The 22,205-nt window shown below is 38.2% G+C and overlaps 1 protein-coding gene across 8 annotated transcripts in view; it reads left to right on the top strand.

Annotated features, from left to right (window-relative positions):
• The window catches only part of ECPAS (Ecm29 proteasome adaptor and scaffold), a 111,042-nt gene that overhangs the window by 20,653 nt on the left and 68,184 nt on the right, over positions 1 to 22,205 (top strand). For 6 of the 8 annotated variants that reach the window (XM_044940443.2, XM_044940441.2, XM_044940439.2 and 3 more), the window contains 5 exons: positions 4,816 to 4,946; positions 14,493 to 14,609; positions 16,148 to 16,266; positions 17,578 to 17,727; positions 20,509 to 20,677. In XM_044940443.2, the coding sequence (XP_044796378.2) occupies positions 4,816 to 4,946; positions 14,493 to 14,609; positions 16,148 to 16,266; positions 17,578 to 17,727; positions 20,509 to 20,677 (686 nt within the window). Of the gene's footprint in view, positions 1 to 4,815; positions 4,947 to 14,487; positions 14,610 to 16,147; positions 16,267 to 17,577; positions 17,728 to 20,508; positions 20,678 to 22,205 lie in introns of those variants that run through there. The other 2 variants (XM_044940444.2, XM_044940446.2) reach the window with 2 other exon arrangements.

Genomic DNA, 22,205 nt, shown 5'->3' with positions numbered 1-22,205 from the left:
TCGGACACAGCGAGTCGCTCTTCATCAGCCCTGGCAGTGGTGGGAGCCCTCCTGAAATCCAAGCTTTCCCGTGGCAGCCAAGGACTGGCCTTGACTGACAAAACCCCGTAAGGAAAGCAGTCTCAGGCCCGCTGTGTTAACTCTTTCCTGTAGAATATAGTATTTTTATAGTCTTAGAGTTAAAAAGGTATTTCTAAGCATGGCTAGAAACTCAGAAGCTATAAAATGAAGGAATGGTACATTGATATTTGAAAAACTTAGATACAATAAGAAAAAAGTCACTAGGCATACTGGGAAAAAAGCATTTAAATTTATGGAGGAACAGGCGGAAATTTTTCAGTTTTATATAGAAGCTTTTAGAACTTAGCAGGTCAAAAGAATAAGATAATTCACTGAAGAAGATATTTCAAATGACCAATAAATATTTAAAAAGATACTTTACCTCAGTAATAAAATATATATGAAACAATAGTGTGGTTCTTTCTCATCTATCATATTCAACTAAGATGGATTACTTACAGTCTTGGTAAGATTGATTAGATTACTCAGTGTAGACGGGAATACAGGGAAATTGGTATTTACATGTACTGCTAGTGGTATAAAGGACCATAACCTTTTGAAGGGCATTTTTCAAAAATCTCTTCAACTTGACACTCCTACACTTTGCCTTAGTAGTTCCATTTCTAGGGTTTTAGCTTACAGAAACCCATCCAAGTGCACAGATACACAGGGATAAAGATGGTCTTTGGAGCATTGCTCGTGGTACTGTAAATCTGGTAATAGCACACATAGCTGAATAAAATCATTCTTCCTCTAAAGTTGCTATTATCAATTTGATCTTTACTTAGTGTCGAGTGACTGAACTGGACTGATGGAAAGATACTTAAAATTTTATACATATCTCAAGTTTTTTTTTTTTAGTGTAACTCTTTTGATATTAAAACCTGACCTGAATGGATGTGAGGTTCTTTATAATTGACTTTCCCACATAGTAAGATATATCCCTGTGTCTTACTGCAGAAATCTGAATGTATCTAATTATAGGAACTACCCTAGAACACACAGTGTGGTTAGGGTTATTTGAAATACAAAGCATATACACTTTATTTTAATTAAAAAAATCTGAAAAGTCCTGAGACATGCATTACTCCATGTGTTTGTGTTAATTAAAAGGAAACAAAGGCAAATTGTAAAATGGTATATGTTATATTCCATATTTTTACGTTATAATATGTATATTTTATACGTTATATTTTTACGTTAAAATAGTGTATGAACAGGAAAAAATAATACTTCAGAAGATATTCCCCACATTGAACAGTGATGATCTGAGGGTATGGTGATGTCTTTAATGTACTCGTAAGTGAAATTAAGTCCGTATGAGTTTGAATAAGAGGAATAACATCACCGTTGATGAAACTTGCTCTTGACTCTAGAATAACGTCTGTCATACCCCAGATGCTTTGGTGATGACCTGGAGGATCTTAATTCCTACAACTGAACACTAAGTCCTTGCGAAGGGTGAACTTGAATGTTAGATTCCTCTTGAATTTTCAGAACGTGTGGTTACACTTCTTGTTTCTGAATAGGCGCGTCTGGGGTGAGAGGCCCGACGCGGACTGTCACTTTCACGGGGCTCAGTGTCCAGGGTTGAGGTTCAGGTTCTCCTCCTCTTGTGCCTCTGACAACAGGATTCAGCCACCATCCTGTTGCCAAATGTTTCCCCCTATTTTGTTGACTTTGTAGGCTGGAAAGGTCAGTGGCCGATTATATCTGCATTTTTATTTACATTTCTTTTCATAAAGTTGAACACGATTGATGATGGTTTGTTGAAAGTGCCGCTGTTACTCAGAATGAGGCAGCAGTGTGACACTGACCTTCCCAAAGGGTGTGGAGGCATTGCCCGTTCCCCAAGGGCGCTCGACTTCTCTGACAAGGACCCCCGTGTGGTGTCTGATGCCCTCTCTTTCCCTTCCCACATTCCCATCATCCGCAATTTTACTATGTTGGGATGTTATCTTTTCCTTTCTAGTGAGGGACAAAGTGTTCAGTGCTCTGCTGGGCATACAGGAGCAGCACTCAGATGATTGTATGAAAAATGAAAGGGACCAGGTGTCACTTGTTTTTTTTTTTTTTTTAAGCCTTTGGCACAGGTTCTGCAGATCAATTTCATATGAGGAATCTAGCCCTGTCTTCTTCCACCGAACAGTTCTAAGTTTCTGTAGCTAAAATCTGTAGTTTCCACTGCCTGAGATCTCTGAGGCGCTGAGGCAGGGCAGAGACGCCTTATCTCTAACTTCCACAGATACTGTGGATTGAATCCATTGTTCTTAAAAGCTACTTTTACAGCAGTGTTTCAACTGCTAGCAAATCGAAGCCTTTGGTCTGCTAATCTCAGAGTCAGCATGCGCGCCTCTCCTCCATTCCTTCCTTTACTATTTTAAAAGCTGAACTTGAGACTTTATTTGGATTTCACCAGTTTTTCCACTAATGTCCTCTTTCTGCTCTGGGATCCAGTCCAGGTTGCCACACTGCATTTAGCTGTCACGTCTCCCCAGACTCCTCTGGTCTGTGACAGTTTCTTAGTCTTTCTGTTCCACGATCTTGAAAATCTTGGGCAGTACTGGCCATGTATCTTGTAGGATGTATTTTGACTTGGTGTTGGTTTGTTTGTGTTACCCCATGTCTAGATGGAGGTCGTGAGTTTTCGGAAGGAATACCCCAGAGGTGAAACGCCCTTCTTGTCACATTTGGGAGCCTGATACCCGCCATGGCATCACCTGGTTAAAACAGTGTTTATCCAGTTGTACCACTGTGAAGTTAACGTCTTCCTCATTCTCTCTTCTATTCTTTGGAAGCAGGTCGCTAAATCTGGTCTACCCTACAGGGGTGATGGATAGAGGCAGGAATTAAGGTCTATCTCCTGTAGGGGAAAGTATCTACACATATATTCATTGAAATTCTGTAAGAAAGACTTGTCTCTTTTCCTCCATGCATTTAACCATTCAATCATTTATTTATATCACTGGGTCATGTAGATTTCTTTTATACTTTGGGTTAGAATCCAATACTGTGTTATTAGTTCCTCAATTTGTTCCAGCCTTGACTGTGATGGAGCTCTTTCAGGGTGGTTCTTGCATCCTTTTGACTCCTTCCAGGCCCCCTTTCCTATCTGGCCCCCTTTCTTTTCTGCAGGGTGCTTCGGGTCCACCTGGTTTTTTCCTCACCCTGGCCCTAGAGTCAGGCCTCTTTGCCTGGAGAATGTTTTTAAAAACTAAGACCTGGGTACTGGGTGTGCTTGTTGCTACTCGATTGTGCCAGATTGTCATTGCCTCTAGGCTCCCCATGGAGATACATATCTACATATCTATATTTATGTATCTATATCTTTATGTGTATGTGCGTGCATATATATATAAATCTTTCTCTGAAAATTATTATGGAAATTTCAAGTATACACTAAAGCACAAACTCTCAGTAGCTGTCCCATAGCTTATACAGTTATCAACTAATGACCAATCTTGGTGTCATTTATATGGCTTCTCCCTGTAGCTCACCCCAGCATCCCCAATTATTTATTTATTTTAAAATGAGGACTTGAATGAAGCCATGACTATTTGTATTTATTTTTACTTTTTGAAATGATTATATGTATTTAAGGTGTTCAACATGATAATTTGATATACATATACATAATGAAATGAATAGTTCAGTCAAGCCAATTAAAATATCTGTCTCACAGTCACCTTCTTTTTTTGGTGAGGTGAGCATCTGAAATTCACCCTCTGAGCAGATTTCCAGCACATCCTTGATTATTTGGTGTAAATCTAAGTTGCTTTGTTATTTCACTTGTAGATATTTCAGTCTTTATCTCTGGAAGGAAAGAACTCTTTTAAATTTTTAAAATTTTTAAATAACTCTTAAAGTTGAGGTATAGTAGATTCAGTAGAAAGTATGAAAATATAGAGCTTGTGACTTTTTATAATATATATCTTTGTAATCACCATTCAGAATGTGAGATGTAGGACATTTTCAGCCCCTTAGAAGGCTGCCTAATCACCACTGGTCATTTTTATAAGAACCTCTAAAAAAATAAACATAACCACAATACAATGATAGCATCTAAAAAGTGAACACTAATGAACAAAAGTCAAATATCCAGTCATTTGCCATTGGTAAATTCCCCTTTCCCCTCTCCCCTCCCCTGCAGTGTACTGATTGAACAGATGTAAACTTGGAGTGTGTTAGTTATTTATCCTGTAGTTTATCACAGACTGGGTTTTGCTGAAAGCATCCCTATGATGTTAAGATGTTTCTCAGTGGCTTTCTTGGTGGAAATTTATCTTTCACAGTCTGGTTGGCTAATTCTAGTAGTAGTGGGCAGTGATTCTGTCTTTGCAGAAATTTCATTAGTAAGATGGTTTCACCGAAGATCTATTATCCCTGGTATCTGATTAAAGTTCTCCTCCCTGGCTCTCTTATCTAGAAGATTTCTTAAAAACTTTTGTATCTTTTCTGGTATCCATATCCTCTAGAAACACTGAATAGTTTTGTTAAGTAGGAGAGAAATTTAGCCTTGTTTTCTTCCCTTCTAGAGTTTAAATGACCAGGACAGTTCTAAGACAGTATAATTAGCTAGTAAACTTTTTTAGTGTTGTTTCACAGCGGGGCCAAACTCATCCATGTCCAGGGCTAGCTGTGGTTAAAGTTCTGACTGAAGGATCTGCATATAGAAAAAAGGATTAAGCAAGAAAAGTGATTAGTCTCAGTCCTGTATGATTTGCTAAGTTTTCCTTTTTTCTTTTTATGTTATAGATCAGCTTGAACGAGTCTTTTTACGACTTGGACATGCTGAAACAGATGAGCAGTTACAGAATATCATATCTAAATTCCTTCCTCCTGTTTTGCTCAAGCTGTCCAGCACCCAAGAAGGCGTGCGCAAAAAGGTAAGCATGCCGGGACTATTGTGGGTAATTAAATGGGGGAGTACATGAATGTATTTTATGAAGTGGGTTTTCTGTTCCCATTATTGAAATCTAGCTTCATGAACCCAGTTAAGGCCTTTCACAAATGGACAGTAAGTCCATAACCTCCTTCCATGATTTCAGAGTACCTTTTGAATGCTTAGTACAGCTACTTGTAGCTCCAGCTGTAAACTTGGCATCAGTGCTAGATGATAATAGTTGACATACTTGTTCTGGAATGTATGGAGGCCTGATTTAAAATCCATGCTCTTGAGTCTAGTATGAAAAGTGGTGGTTGTTCAGTTGCTAAGTTGTGTCCAACTCTGTGACCACGTGAACTGCAACATGCTAGCCTCCTCTGTTCTTCACTATCTCGGGGAGTTTGTTCAAATTCATGTCCATTGAGTTGATGATGCTCTCTAACCATCTTATCCTCTGCTGCCCCCGCTTCTCCTTTTGCCTTCAATCTTTCCCAGCATCAGGGTCTTTTCCAGTGAGTCAGCTCTTTGCATCAGGGGTGCAAAAATCTTCTTTAATCATTGGCTATGAATATGAGCTTAATTTAAAGGGATTACTGAGGCACCAGGGATTTCCTGGAGAAGAGAATGGCAACCCACTCCAGTATTCTTGCCTGGAGAATCCCATGGACAGAGGATTCAGGTGGGCTACAGTCCATGGGGTCACAAAGAGTCAGACATACTGAGCAGCTAAGCATGACAATGAATATGAACTTAATTTAAGGTAAGCAAAAGAGATGTTTTTAAAAGCAAGGCAGTCTTGCATAGCTCCTGTTTTAGGATTTTTGTAAAGAACTATACTAAAAGTTGCATAACCGTGACATCAAGATGTTCTTTTTTAACCTAATGTTCTACAGGGAACATTTGGACTCTTCAGTTTAAAATAGTTCATTAGTCTTCCCGTGTATTTATACTAGACTTTTGGGTTTTTGAGCTATCATCAGATTTCATCCCTTGGAGCATTCTAATTGATTGGCAATGACCTTCCTGGAGGTCTGCCCTGAGAGGGATTTTGAGGCCTGGTTTGAGTTCAGTGGAGAAATAGTATCTTTCAGAATGTCTGTTATGTTTACGGGAAGGAATAGGACATTCTTGTCATATATTAATATTCGACATGCCTGTTGTTAATAACTGCTTTGCTGAGATAGATACGTGTTTATGTCATTTTCCTATTTAAAACTCTGCTATGGCCTTTTCTTACCCTCAGAATAGCAAGGAATAAAAGGCCTTCATGCGTTGGTTTGTTTCTTTATTTAGTCTCATCATTCATTTGGCAAATATTTGCTGAGTACCTTTTATATGCCAGATGTTAGGAATACCTTGGTGAAGGAAAGAAACGTCTAGTTAGGGAGACCATTATTAAACCATCAGGCAAATAGTATAGAGTTAAAATTGCAGTCAGCAGGGTGTAAGGGAGGCCTCTGTGATGTGTAGGAAATAGCCAGGCAGAGAAATGGGAGACCAGTAAGGGCAGAGAAGGCCCTGTGCAGAGATTTTGAGCTGGAACTGAGTGTAAGGCTGGCAGGGAGCTGAAGAGGGCCACAGGCCGACCCAGCGCCTCCGAGCAAGGGGGATGGGAGGCCAGGCGTGGGAGGCCAGTGGCAGTTTTTAGGCTGTTGGTGGCAGTGGCCCCACCGCTCTGGCTGTGGTGGAGAGGCTTGCAGCGGGGACCAGGAGGGGAAACAGGAGGGCGGTTTTGCATTAGTCCAAGTTTCTAGGCTGAGTATTTTCAGTAAGGTTTTTGTTTTTTTTTTAACTTATTTACTTAGGATTTTTGCATTTCCTTGTGTTTTTATCTTTTATAGAAAATCATTTATCTCTCACCATCTATACATTTGGTTGTATATTATTCACCTCTGTCATACTATTTCTCTTAATATTCTGTAACCATTCAAGTGGAGAAATTCCATTCTTTTTTTTTTTTTTTTTTAATAAAATTTAAACATTTTAATAAAAAGTACAACAATGATATATATTTTTAATATTTTTAAGGCTCCATTAAAGTAACATCACCTAAATAGATGGACTGAGGTTTAATAAAGGTAAAAATCATGCTTCTAAGTTAAAATCTGAAAAGAATAAAGCAACAGTTATTTATAAAATATCTCCCCTCATTACTCATTGTGTTTTATTTCATTTATGTTTAAGTGAATTTTAAACTACTGAATTAATAAATTCCATTCTTGTTTCTACTTTTTTTGTTACTACCAAACGTTTGCCTTTTTTTTTTTTTTTTTTTAAGGCTAGAGAACACCTTTTAAAAAGAATTTGCATTCTTTTAAAAAAAATGTACTTGTTTATTTATTTGACCGCATCACATCTTCGTTGGCGTCGTGCAGGATGTTTCGTTGTGGTGCACAGATTCTTTAGTTGTGGCACACAGGCTCAGCGCTGCGGGCAGGCTGTGTCTAGTTGTGGTACCTGAGCTTCGTTGCTCTGTGGGATGCGGGATCTTCATTCCCTAACCAGGAATTGAACCCTTGTCCTCTGCATTGTAGGGCAGATTTTTAACCAAGGACTACCAGGAGAGTCTCAAATTCTTCTGTTTGTATTCTAATGATTCCTTTTTTTGTTTTCCTTTAGTATATTTTTCTCACATAAGATTTCAGTTTATATAGTAATGATAAAGGTTATTATGTGCCAGGAGAAGTGCTAATAACTTAAATCCTCACAAGATTACGTGAGGTATAAATATAATTTTCATTTTATAGACGAAATTGAGACTTGGATGATTGTCATTTGTTTAAGGTCAGAGTAAAAAAAAAAAAAAAGAAACAGAACCAAAAACAGGTTCAGCTGAGGATTTCTTTTTGATTACTATTTTGGTTGTACTCCTTGGGCTTCCCTGGTAGCTAAGCTGGTAAAGAATTTGCGTGCAATGCAGGAGACCCCAGTTCGATTCCTGGGTAGAGAAGATCCCCTGGAGATGGGAATAGGCTACCCACTCCAGTTTTCTTGGGCTTCCCTGGTGGCTCAGATGATAAAGAATCCATCTGCCTGCTTTGCGGGAGACCTGGGTTCGATCCCTGGGTTGGGAAGATCCCCTGGAGAAGGGAAAGACTACTTATTCCAGTATTCTGGCCTGGAGAATTTCATGACCAGAGTAGCCTGCCTGGCTGTAGCATGGGTCGCAAAGAGTCAGACACAACTGAGCGACTTTCACTTTCACTTATACTCCATTGTTATACTGAGGGGCAGTATTAGGTTATTTTAATTTTGACTTAATAATTAGTTTATAAGAATATTGTTTTTAGTTTCAAAATTGTGTAAAATTTGCATGGTTTTATTGCATTCTGATTGGAAACCTCCACAGTGAGCAAACGCTCTAATCTTTTAAAGTATATAATTTCTGATGTTCATAAAAACTATTCATAAAATTGAGAAAAATAGTTCCTTTGTGTGGAATATGGGAGCTCAGTGTGTGGAGAGGCCACTCAGCACTGTGCTCTCATTTCTCAAGAAGCCTGTCTTCTAGTCCTGTTGTAAACTGATAGTGAATTACAGTCTCCTGCTACTGTTGTAAATATTCTGCTTTTCTTTTTAATAATTTCACCTGGATGCCTTTTGGTGCACAAATTGAAGATCTTGTCTTTCTTAGTAATTTATAATATGTTACATACTTTTCTTATCTTTTAAATCCCATTTAAGATTTTTTTTTAACCCCAATACCTCTCATCTGAGGTTAGTATTGTAACCAGTGTTTTCCTTCCATGTAGGTTTGATTGGTGAATCTTTGGCTCAGCTAACCAGTTTAACTTTATTTACTTTGGCTGCATCTCTTCATCAATATAATTGACATGTCACTTTCTTTTCTTTATTTTTTTTGAGGTTTGGATTGAGGGCATTTTACATTGGTTACTCTGGTTATTAACCTCATTCATGGCTTGATCCGTTCTCAGTCTCTCCATCTCTCCCTCTTTTCCTTCTTTACCTTCTCATCCTGCCACACATTTTCTGTGTAGGCCTTTGATCACCTGTATTCTGTTTTAATATAATGATTAATCAAGCCAATCTATCCACATTCTTAACATTTCAGTCATTAATTTGTATCTGAGTAAACAAAATGTTTTACTCAGTTACCAGCAAATACATTATTTTATCTTGATCAGATTTCTTCCCTCTCCCTCTACCCTTCTATTCCTTACTTCTGTAGAAAGCACTGAGGATCTGGTGAGCTGTTTTGTGGTTGGATTCTGTCTGAAACTTTGAATCACTTAACTATTGTTAAAATTCTAAGCAGTATCTAAGCAATATCGGCCTTTTTTCTTCGGTTTACTTTTTACATTTGTTCTCTTACTGCTTCCCCACTCCTCACTGTGTGTTCTCCAAGATATTTGTCAATAAAAATGTGTATGTTAAAGATCTTTTCCAAAGAAGGCATAGCTTCTTCTTTGTTTTTCAAGCTGTAGAATTCAGGAAAAAATATTTCATTTTTATATTTCATTGTGTAGCATGTCAGGTTTTTAGAAACTTGCTAATTTGAAAAAGGACCTTTGGAGCTTTTTCCCTAGAAGTTTGCCTTTGATTTTCTTCTTATATTCCAAATAATGCTGACTTTGATCTATTGGTGAATTTTTCTAACCTTTTTACAAAAAGCTTGAAGGAAATATGTGAACATGTATTTACTTTGAGTGATGAGTAGTACAGGTGAGTTTTTGAAAACAACTTTGAATCCTGTGGAATATTATGCAGCTATTAACAAAGAATGAGTTAGGTCGAAATTAAGAAGCTTATATATTTTTAACTGGAAACAAAGTGGACTCTATGCTGATGTTAATGATATATAGCTCATTTTTGTAAAAAGTCAAGATGTAAAATCTAAAGATGTAAATATGTTTGTAGAAGTTTATGTGACTGCAGAGAAAGATGTGAGGAAGAACACTAGACTGTTAACACTGGTGTCTTTGAGTGGCTGTGAATGGGCTAGGGAAAAGGAATGATTATGACTTTTTTCAATTTATTGTAATAAATGGGTTTTTCTATTATAATTTTAAAAAGCAGCAAAATAGAATAAAGTATTAAAGATATAATTATTGTGAACTTTGTTTTATATTATAAAATATCGATTTTATTTGCTTTTTTTTCATATCATTTCTGTTGATAAAGAGGTTTTGCTGTTAAGTAAGTGTGAAAACTTCTGGCCTAAGGGAAAAGAGATTTAAGAGCTAAGATACCTGTTTACATTCTAAGCAGTGTGCTAGACTCTGACATATCTTTTCATTTAATCCTCACAATGGCCTGTGAAGTGTTATCATTTGATTTCTGCAAATGAGGAAAAGTGTTTCTGAAAATGATAATAATGCAAAGCATTAAATGCCTATGTGATCATTGTCTCTCAGTTCATTACAACTTACTTAACAGCTCTGCAGGGTATAGATGCTCATGTTTTTCCCATTTTATTGAGGAACAAGCTGAGGCTTAGGGAAGCTAAATAATTAGCTTTGTGGCACATGGGATTTTATACCTGAGAGATGATCCCAAACTAAGTAATTTCTGCCAGGCTTTGCCTCCACTTGATGGCAAACATGTTCATTCTTTCTCTTATGTATGAAAGTGAATTCAGTACATGAAGGGTCAGTGAATGAAAGTTGGGGATAAAAGAATAACTGAGAGCAGTAACATAATTTGCCTGCATGTTGTTTTGACTCCGGGCTTCCCTAGTGGCTCAACTGGTAAAGAATCTGCCTTAAGTGCGAGAGACCTGGGTTTGATCCCTGGGTTGGGAAGATCCCCTGGAGAAGGAAAAGGCTACCCATTCCAGTATTCTGACCTGGAGAATTCCACGCACTGTATAGTCCATGGAGTTGCAAACAGTCAGAGACAACTGAGTGACTTTCACTTTATTTTAACACCGGTGGTGGAGGCTTGATGTATGTTTCCCTTTTATTTGTTTTGAAGTATTAGATACTTGGTCAGATTTTTAATTATTTTGAAATATGGCTGTTTGGTCAGACTTTCATGATTTGTACAGTCCTGTGCTTATACTAATACCTTTTGCAAATAGAACCAATATAATAATTAGACTTTTGATTATTATGTAATTGTTAATAAAGGATATAGATATTTGTCACAAATCTAGAATTCAGTTATAAACATTAGACCTTTTTTTAATCATAAAAATAAGACTCATATAAAAGCAGAGTATTTTTTAGTAAAAGCTTATGTATAAATAGTTTCAGCATGAAAAGTTTTATCATCAATAAAACTAGGAGTTAGTTCCCGACCAGGGATTGGATTTGGGCCATCTCAGTGAAAACCCCTTGTCTTAATCACTGGACCAGCAGGAAATTCACAGAGAAATAAGTTTTCGATTTCTACTGTCATATCATTAGAGTACATTTCCAGTTTTAAGGGAAATGAGATATGTTACGTAGAATTCTAGTTTACATAAAATTAAAATTAGAACTGACCACTGCTGGTGGGAGTGTCAGTTAGTATAACCACTTTGGAAAACTGCTTGGACATATTCTAAGGTTTATCGTATGTATACTTCATGACCAAGCATTTCCAGTCCTGGGTTTATATACAATAAAAATGTATATACGTGTGCACCAAAAGACATAACTAAGAATGTTGATAGTAATTATTCCTAATGGTCCAAACTGGAAATAATCTAATATATATCATGATGGAGGAGAATGGATAAATTCTGGTTTTCTTCCTAGTAGAGCAGTGAAAGTCAACCATTACTGTGAGCAACAACATGGATGAATATCAGATATAGTACAGAATGAAAACACATGAGTTCATCCTGTTTTGTGTATATAAATTTAAATCTGGTATTAGAAGTCAGGAAGAGGCATTAGTGAGTTGGGTGCAGGAACTTTGTACTTCTGGTGTTGCAAAAATGTGTTTCCTTTGTGAAAATTTATTAAGCCATACACATTCTTAACTTTGCTCTTCAGTATATGTTATATGTCCATTAAAAAGTTTACTAATGAACAAATGAATTTAAATGAATGAGTAATAAGAACTGATAGAGATAAAATATTATACACCCATGACCAATAATTCTGGAGGTTTACTGACAGAGGCTGGGGGAAGGACTGGTTCAGTGGATTTCCTGATTTTTATGAGTTTATAAAGGGTTCCAGGCGGTAGATAATCAAATTTGGAAAGTACATCAATATTTAAGGTGATAATATTGCTAGAAGAAAATTAATTGACTTAAAATTTTAAAACTGTGATAAACAAGAGAGTATGTAATTCTGGGCACTGTTGTTTATCTCCATCAGTGATGATTTTCTGTCGGGTCCTTACAGGAATCAGCCTAGCTTAGGTTGTCTGAGGAGGGCTGTTTCCTTTGGCCTGTCTCCTTCTGATTTTTTTCCGTGTCATCCAGCTGAATCACAAATCTGGATGGGCAGGAGGTTGGGTGAGGTAAGCATGGTAATGTAGAATTCTCGGTCTTTGCAAAGTACCAGGGTCCTGAGAGTGTCTCACAGTGACAGACACTTTAGATGCATTGAGCTCAGCTGTCAGTGTGTCTGATAAGGTTAAAAATACGGATCCTGGAGTCAGATCTTGACTATGCCACTTGCTGTCGCAGTCAACTTGAGCACGTTACTTCACTTCCTGAGCCTCTGCTGCTTCCTGGGTCAAATGGGAGTGAAAACAGTGCCTCTCCCAGTTGTTTTGAGAATCAGATGAGACAGGACTGCAAACTGCTGTTCTGCATGGAAACTGCTTGATAAATGTCAGCTATTTTATGATTATTATTATCACTTGTTTAACGAATATTATTAGATTTGTTATTCTTAAAATGCACTATTTCATGATTGCTGTAAATAACTGAACCTTCTCTGTGAACATCCCTATAAGCTCTCCTTAATACTTGCTTTGAAGCTAGAGCTCAAATTTCAGAAATGATGGAGAATAGTGTAAGCCGTGCCCTCTGGAGTAGTCTCACTTTAAATTCTTGAGTCTTTAGTTAAGGCTTTCTAAAAATCTTACATCTCAGTGCTCCTTTCTTAGTTAGATAAAGTGGTGTTATCCCACTTTATAGTTAAGACTGGGGTCGTTTGACATGAGCCTTTGTAGCTTCCTTTCTTCCTGTGAGAATCGTTGCTTGTTGACCTTGGTTTCTGCCGTCTTTTCCCACTTAACGGAGAGGAATCTTGGTATTACTTACTTTAAACTCTTGAATAGAATCAGATGATCTTCAGAATAAAGCAAAAACTTCTCAGCATTTTACCCAAATCCTTTTATAATCTAAGCCCCACTTTTATCTCTTACGAGTTGGACACGACTGAGCAACTGAGCTGAACTGAACTGAACTGATGCTATGTTTCAGTCAGATGCAGTGCACCATGTTCGTTTAGACCTCTTATACCTACTTATAACTGATTTTCTGCTTGGAATTTCATCTGCTCTTTAGGACTTTGTTTCCTGTCACTTTCTCCTTGAAGTCCTTCTTGATCTTGGCAGACAAGTTTTCTTCTTGAAACTCACAGTACCTTGAACGTTTCTCTTTCTGTAGTACTCTTAGTTAGTCTATAGGGGCTGCTGTAACAGTATGCTGCTGCTGCTGCTAAGTCGCTTCAGTCGTGTCCGACTCTGTGCAACCCCATAGACGGCAGCCCACCAGGCTCCCCCGTCCCTGGGATTCTCCAGGCAAGAACACTGGAGGGGGTTGCCATTTCCTTCTCCAATGCATGAAAGTGAAAAGTGAAAGTGAGGCCGCTCAGTCGTGTCCGACCCTCAGCGACCCCATGGACTGCAGCCTTCCAGGCTCCTCCATCCATGGGATTTTCCAGGCAAGAGTACTGGAGTGGGGTGCCATTGCCTTCTCTGGCTATAACAGTATACCACAGACTATATGACATCAGTTCAGTTCAGTCGCTCAGTCATCTCCGACTCTTTGCGACCCCATGAATTGCAGCACGCCAGGCCTCCCTGTCCATTACCAACTCCATAAGTAGCATTTATTTCTGAGAGTTCTGGAGGCTGGAAGTCCATGATCAGAGTGCCAGCATGGTCAGGTTCTTCATCAGGAACTTTTCATGGTTTACACAGGGCTTTCTTCTTGCTTTATCCTCAGATGACAGAGAAAGGGAGAACTCTGGTATCTTCATCCCCTTATAAGGGCATCCATCCCTTACATGTGAACTCTACCCTCATGACCTCATCCAAACCTAATTACCTCCAAATTACAGTGGGGATTAGGGCTTTGCTGTACGAATTTTGGGAGACACAGATATTCAGTCTGTAGCATGGTGTGTTGCAGTCATTTGCTCACCATCTTCTGGGGGACTGTGCCTCAGTATAGGCCTCTGTGGAATCTGAACTTTAATTAACTTGGAGGACATTGTGAAATACATTACCTAGTAAAATTCTGGTGTATGGATTCTTGGGGATAGCATTTTGGAACAAGATTCCAATATTCTGTACTCCCTTTCTGAGATGCCAAATTTACATCCTTTACAAGAAAAAAGTAAAATAGGTAACACTTGAGAAATGAATTTGTTTTTAAAATGTCAAGAATTTGAGTTCACGCCTTCCTCTATTTTAGGTGATGGAACTGTTGGTGCATCTGAATAAGCGCATAAAGAGCCGCCCCAAGATACAGCTCCCAGTAGAGACGCTCTTGGTTCAGTACCAGGACCCTGCCGCAGTCTCCTTTGTCACAGTGAGTGTTGTCTCGGACTGTTTTCTGACTTGCAGTAAGTTTTCTTTCATAATGGTTAGTAGATGTTAGCAGTTTATTGGCCAGCCTAGAATTTCATCTTAGACTGTTTCTAAATAAAACATGAGATGTTTTTCTTCAAATGGACACACTGTTTCTCCATTGAGTGTTGACCTGGAGGAAACGGTAGGAGCAGGTTAACGCATGGCCGTTTTACACAGGGTGAATGTTGGTGTAGTGATGTGTCGGGTATGTTGCTATATAAAAGAAGGATTGATTCTTAGTAAAAGATTATGAGACGTTGGTATAAATAGAAAGAGAAGGGTTATGTAGCACAGAATAAGTTAAAGGATGATAGAAGAAGAAAAAAAGGTAAAAAGACAGGAAGAGATAGGAAGGCTGAACTAAAAATAATATATTTGATATATATTATATATTTAGAAAGATACTCTTTTTAAAAGTGGAGTAAACTGGGGCTGGTAAGAAATATTCCTATTAGATGTTCTCCTCATGAAAATGAAATGTAAAAAATACTGATGCTATGTAATGGCAGATGATGTTCTTTTCCTGGCCCTTGTGGTGGTAGCATTGAGGTAGAATTCTATTGGGTCTTATCTAACATCTGGATTCTAAACCTTTGGAGCCACGCGCTGGCCCAGGCCATCTTGTCTGTTCCTGCTGTGGGCATACAGCTCCATTATACACGTGTCTTCCTGTGAGCAAATAGGAACAGTGTGTGCCAGTACAACTGCCAAATAGGATGTCTTTAAAGGAATAATTTTACGAAATCTGTTCTAAAGTCCTTCAGAAAAGCAAATTTCTATCTTATGTGTAAATCTGGATATGCATTTATGGGTTTGCTTAAAAGGAGGCATTCACATGGTTTGTAGCGATGCTCACACACTGACCACACGCAGCCTCCCCTCGCTGCCTCATCCATCGGTCAGATGTTGGAGTGAGGAACCACAGTGCCACAGTGTACTGAGGTTATTTTAGTAATTGACCAGCTGGGAAATGACAGCCTGGAACCTAACATGGGCCTCCTCTTAGCTTGAAAGGATTAATGTAACAAACTGGGAGATCTGATACTGGTGTGTAGTATGTCAGCTTAGGTAGGTCAAAGGATTACTTTTTTCTTTTTAGTGAAAAGTAACTGCACATGTGAGTACCTAATTCCCCACCCCCACACCTGCCCCCCCACCCCCCCACCCCCGCCCAGATTTATTGAAACATAGAATTGACAAATAGAATTGTATATGTTTAAGGCATATAGCAGGATGATTTGATGTATGTTTAAATGCACTAGACTAGGTCTTGCTCCTTCCTGTGAAGCCCATCTTAAAGTAAGTATTTTGAGTAAGTGGGGCTGGAGTTCTTCCTGAGACAGATTGGTTGGCCAGGCTGTAATAGGTGATAAGCATGAGGAAGGAGGATTCAGTTTCTTCATTATAAGATAACTGCCTAGGCTATCAACCATACGTTTTTGTTGAAATCCTTGAATACTTCTTTTATACTAACTTGCCTTTCTCTCATTGCATCAGAATTTTACTATAATTTATGTTAAGATGGGCTATCCTCGGCTACCGGTGGAGAAACAGTGTGAGCTGGCCCCTACGCTTCTTACTGCCATGGAAGGAAAGCCTCAGCCCCAGCAGGACAGGTATGCTGTCCCCGGTTACCTGGTTCCCCACCTCTGAGAGTCAGTGCTGCCGTTCAAAAACAGATTCACACGTCTGGTTTCACCTGGCCAAATGCAAAGGCTTAATTAAGTCGAACTCTTTCAGCCGACATTGCTGTGCTACCTCAACATGACTGTTTGGTTAATTTTGTAAATTATAAAATATTTTGTGAGCATATGGGAAACTGTGCAGAACAATTAACATTTTTTTCAATCTAAATCCATTTTCAGTTTGGTCATTTATTTTGAAGCAACTGATTTTCTTGATTGCAAAAATTAGAGCTTGTGATTGCAAAAATTAGAGTTCTAATATGCTTTTCGTCAAACCTTTCTCTCTTGGAGGATATAAAGTTTCAGAGCAGTTTTCTTAAGAAACTGATTACTTGTTTGTAGTCATGTGGGAATTGACAAGATGAAGAGGTTTAGACTATCCTCCTTAGTTTCTCAGTGTAGCCCAAAAGTTCTGTATCCTAGCCTTGTTTTGGTGAGAAACACGAAGAGCAGCTGTGGAGGAAAGAGTTAAATCATGTTTTCAGTTCGCTTTTTAGAGCATAAACATTTTAAAAAGATCTTCATGCTCACATTTACAAGTAAAAAAAATTTTTCTTTGGGGAGCATGTGGTAGGATCCCTTTAATGTCTGTGTGCACGTGTGTAACAGGATAACAAGGTGCAGAGAGCTGTGTTCTTGTGGTAGCTGGTGCAGAAAAGTCTTCCTACAAGTAAAATTAATAGACATTGTAAGCACTAGTTTGAAATTGTTTTCCTAGCAACAGGTATAGTGAAAGAAGGAATTACTGAAGTTGTGTTACTTAAATTCACACGGTGGAAATTTAATATTATATTCCAAATATTGACATGATTCATGTTTAATTTCTTTAGTTTTTGAATGACTTTATTTTTAATTAAACGTGAAAAGGGGGAAAAAAAAAGATTGACAGGACATGTTGTCAGTTGAACTTTACCTAAAGTTTCATATTAAATCTCTTGTAATAGATACTAACATTGAGCTCATATTATATACATTTTTCTCAGGTGTATTTGTGATGAGTCAGATTGGCTAAAATGTCACTTATCACTCAATATACTGAGCTTTCAATAAGAAAGAAATAAGAATGAAATCTAGGCCAGTCCCTAGACTTTGTAAATGAGTAATTTTGAAGATGAATGGTCCTTGCTACGATTGCCATTTTTTGTCAAGTGATTTTTTTGTTGTTGTTGTTTTGTCTGTTATTTGCATGTATAAAAAACCCTTATTTTTAAATAGTTGCAATAAATGTAATTGTTTTTTCAGCTTAATGCATCTTTTAATACCAACCCTTTTTCACATGAAATACCCTGTTGAATCATCAAAATCAGCTTCTCCGTTTAATCTTGCTGAGAAACCAAAGACTGTGCAGCTGCTTTTGGACTTCATGCTGGACGTCCTTTTGATGCCTTACGGGTAAGTAAACCAAAGCAAAACGAAACAAGTGACCTTGTTCTTGACTGCTTTTACTGTGTGGCGTCCAGTACTCTTTTCAGTGATTCAACTTTCAGGTGAAAATGAGTGTGTCTCAGGTTTGCTTTGGTGCAGCCGTGATCTCTCCTAAACTCCAGCCCCACTGCTTACTGATCTTAACAGCCTGGAGCTGTTTTTGTGCTTTCAGACTTGACCCATCCAAGCTGAAATCAATCTTTCCCAGTAAACGTAGTTTCTCTCCTTTAATTGCATCAGTGCTGTGATGATTCTCTTAGCCATGTAGGCATACAATTATAAGTTGCTCCAGCTTTCTCCTCCTGGTTGCCTCAATGTCAATTCCATAAAACTCCCTGCCACTGCCTCTGTGTGCCCTGGAATCATTCCCATTGCTACCTTCTAGTTCAGGCTCTTTTAACCTCTCTCCTCGTTTCTCACCAGCTTCTCTTCTTCAGTACTGTCTACTCTGCTGCAGAGCTTCCTGAGTTTTCAAACGCAGATCTTACCAGGTTACACCTTAAAATCCTTGGGCTGTTATTTCCCAGTCATTACACGCACTTGTGCATTTCATGCACTCCATGCACTCTGTATCTCCTGGCCTGTCTTTGTTTTAAGAGCATACAGTTCCCTCTGCTTAGAATGCTTCCCCATCACAAAAGAAAGGAAGAAGGAAAGAAAGAAAACAGCAAGAAACGACAGCTAAAAAAATCACTTTGAAAAAGCCTAGGAGCTTAGACGTCGGCTCTGTTGTCTCTGACGTAAACCCCCTGCCCTAGGCACAGGACACTCTCCTTGTCCGCATAACACTGAGCACCCTCTGTAGTGCCACGTGGTGTTTCAGTGCGGTGACGTGTCCCTCTCTCCTACTAGATTGGGAGCTCTTTGAAGTCAGGAGCTGTTTGCTCCGGCTCAGGCTCCTGGTGCCCACATAGTGCCCACATTGTGATTTGCTTCCAGCCTGCTCATTTTTTAGGTTGTCCTGCTGCCAGAGATATTTTTCTAAAATACTGCTTTTGTTGTGCTTCAGTAATCTGCACCATGAGCACGGCATGTGAGGCTCCCCGTTGTCTGTCCCTCCCTCAGCCACAAGAGAGTTGACGCTGTTCACTTTCTCTCCTCTCCCATTTGTTCTCCTCCTACTCTTCTGATTTGGCGGTTTTATTTTCTGGACCTTCCACTACCTCTGTAATGTGTGTGCTCAGTTGCGTATGACTCTTTGTGACCCCATGGACCGGAGCCCGCCAGGCTCTTCAGTCCTTGGAATTTTACAGGCAAGAATACTGGAGCGAGTTGCCATTTCCTCTCCAAGGAATCTTCCCGGCCCAGGGATCAAACCCACATCTCTTGTGTCTCCTGCATTGGCGGGTGTGTTCTTTACCAGCCGAGCCACCAGGGAAGCTACCGTGGAACTTGTGTCATATCATTTCTTATTTCTCTGCAGTTTCTTTGTCATCTGATAACATCCTGTGCTGTTGCGCGTGTTGTGTTGTTATTTTCTTAGCTTGCTCCAGTCGGCAGACAGTCTTACACCTCATGTTGTTCCTCTGTCTGGTGTCTGGGATGGTAGTCTGTACAATATTAGCTGTTCAGTAATTGATTGATTTACTTCCTGTGTACTATCAGTCTTGCTGTAACTTAGAAATAAATGAAAATCTCCTTTTACAGTTGTTAAATCAGGAGGCAGCCAGAATTGGCAGGTAATGATGACTTTGGTAATTTAACTTGGAAGTCCAGATTTAACTTAGGCACACAATGTACCCAAGCCAGTGGTCCCTCACGTTTTTCTTCCAAGTGAGAATTTGCATTGTTATCTACAAATATTAAAGTGGTCCTTCAACAAGTTTTAAAAAAATTAGATGAATTTAGGAATGAAATGAATATGATATATAGTAATGTGGAATAGTTTACTGTGCTGCTAGGCTCCTAGTGTTTAATTTTTACTATAACGGATATTTTAATATCAAATCTGGGAATTTGTCAGCTTAGAATTTTAGATTTCAAAGGGACTTGAATCATTATTTATATAAAAATTTTCATTTTGTAGATGAGAAATGCTTAATTGGTTTAAATGTTTAACCAGTTTAATTGGTTCAAAATGGGAATTTACCAGAAATCTTATTTTTAATCTATAGAAACTAAAAATGAAATAGGATGATAAATCAGTAAATAAGTATTTGTGAAGCTGTATGCTTTGAATGTATAATGGAAAAAGCTGGTCCTCCTCATGATTTTTCTTCTTTGGGTCCTTTTGAATTTTTTCATTTTGGGGGCAGTGTATGCTTCTGTGGTAAGTGGTTTGGAGGTTTTAGTGGGTGTTCTGATGGAGAGATACAAGAAGTTTAAGGAGAATTGAACAGAAATGGGAATGAATATAAAATTATTGTCTGCTTTGGGTATAAAACAATAGCTTTTTTTTTCTTTTAATTTCCATTACAGTCAACAAAATATAGTGGGTTCATAGTGACTTTTAGAATAATAATTTATGGATTGAGTGTGAACAGAATACTTATATTCATTATTGGTAACTGTTACGGTTCATTTGTAGTCAAATTGAGCAGATATACTCTAATGGCTAATTTGCTGAGGATGTGGATACCCTTTAAAGATACCTATCTTTAAAATTCTCCTTTATGATGAAATTTTAATTTCAAGTGTTTATTCTTCAACAGAAATTCTGTGGGAGGAAAGTATGTAATTGAATGTATTACATATACATGTGTTTGTGTGTGTTTTTATAGAGGGGTTAAATTCCCATTTCCTTTCCAGATATGTGTTAAATGAATCCCAGAGTCGCCAAAATTCATCTTCAGCACAGGGTTCTTCTTCAAATAGTGGGGGAGGTTCTGGAATACCACAGCCTCCCCCAGGAATGAGCTTTTATGCAGCTAAACGAGTTATTGGCGATAACCCATGGACGCCTGAACAGTTGGAACAGGTATCACACGCTGTGTGTTCATATGGAGCTTAACCCTGCACACTTGCCCCTGTGAAGTCAGTCCATGGAAGCATGTGTCAGAGAATTCCAGTTATTCAGGCTGTCTAATGAAATACATTTGAGAGGAGTGATTGATGTAATGTGCTCACATCATCATGTCATTTATTGGTTAAAGCCCCAGGGAGAGGGAGGAGTGGGAAAAACTCTTCAGTGTTTCAAATGTTGCTTCCATATTTCACGTATAAAATACAGCCCACTTACAGATTGAATGTTTTTAACTTCTTTCATTTTAGTTTTTAATTATAGGTTTAATGTTTAGCTGCTTTGGTGCAGTTTAAATACAATTTATCTTATGTTATTCACCTTTTTAGGGCTGTACGTTTTGTGTAAAGTGAGGAACAAGTGACCATGTGGGGGAAAAAGCATGACGCCCTTTTATATTTCTTCCTGGGAATTGAAAAATTGGCATTAAGAATTTTATTCTGGATTTAAACAGGACACAGATGTTCTCTGAGCAGCTTTTAAAAAAGACTGGTGCTCTACAGAGAAGGTGCCTCACTGTGTCTGTGTCATCAGGCACCTCAGGGAAGAACAGATGAGATCAGTATGTAATTATTTTGGAATTCAAGCAACATGGGTTAGTCTTCCAATCCTTCCTTTATCTCTCCATGGCAGTCTAAATGATTTGGTCCTTTTCTTTCTGGCAATGTAAGTGATCACTGATCAAAACAGTGTTCCCAGGAAAGGGAAGAATTCAAGTGGGCATTCTTGCCACTCACAAATTTATAGAATGATTTGTTCAGCAAGGGTTCTATGTGATTAGATTAAATCTTCATATTTTATAGATTTTTTTCTTCTTAAACTGTGATGTAAGAAAGAAAGAAAGGTAAATACTAGCAGAAGCTACAGTGTGGCCTATGTGACAGGCACTATACTGAGTACTTTGAATACATTATCTCATTTAATCCTCACAGCAGAACTGACAAGGCATAGAAATTATTGGTTCCATTTTGTAAAAAGAGCTGAGTTTGGAGATTAGCCACAGTCTCACTCCTAGTAGGAGGCTTTGCATCTAGGTCTCTCTGAGCGCTAAAGCTCTCAGTGCTGGAGAATCACTGTTAACATTAAATGGTAATCTTACATTGGTCATGATTTGCTAATTCCTAAGGGCTTCTGTATGCCTTTTGTCCATTTCATGGTTGAGCCTTGAAGAGTTTGGTTTCAAGGATGAAAGCTGTTTTCCTCTAATTTTTAAACATCCCTTTTGTTTTTTACATTTTTTCTTTCAGATGTAACAGTTTTTCTTTTTTTCAAATGATAGTGTTAGTAATAGTGTAAATATTCAAATAATACAGAATATTATAACAAGAAATTAAAAATTATTCGGAATCCCACCACCCTAGTTTGTCATTCACCTTTCACCTACTCTATATACGTGTGTGTGTGTACACAAATGTAATTTTTTACACATTACATTTTTATATAATATACTATTTGAGCTTCATTTTTTTAAACAATATGTCAAGTT

This window comes from Bubalus bubalis, chromosome 3 (genome assembly GCF_019923935.1).
Source record: "Bubalus bubalis isolate 160015118507 breed Murrah chromosome 3, NDDB_SH_1, whole genome shotgun sequence".
Taxonomy (NCBI): Eukaryota; Metazoa; Chordata; class Mammalia; order Artiodactyla; family Bovidae; genus Bubalus; species Bubalus bubalis.
This window is presented reverse-complemented; position numbering and strand designations above follow the sequence as displayed.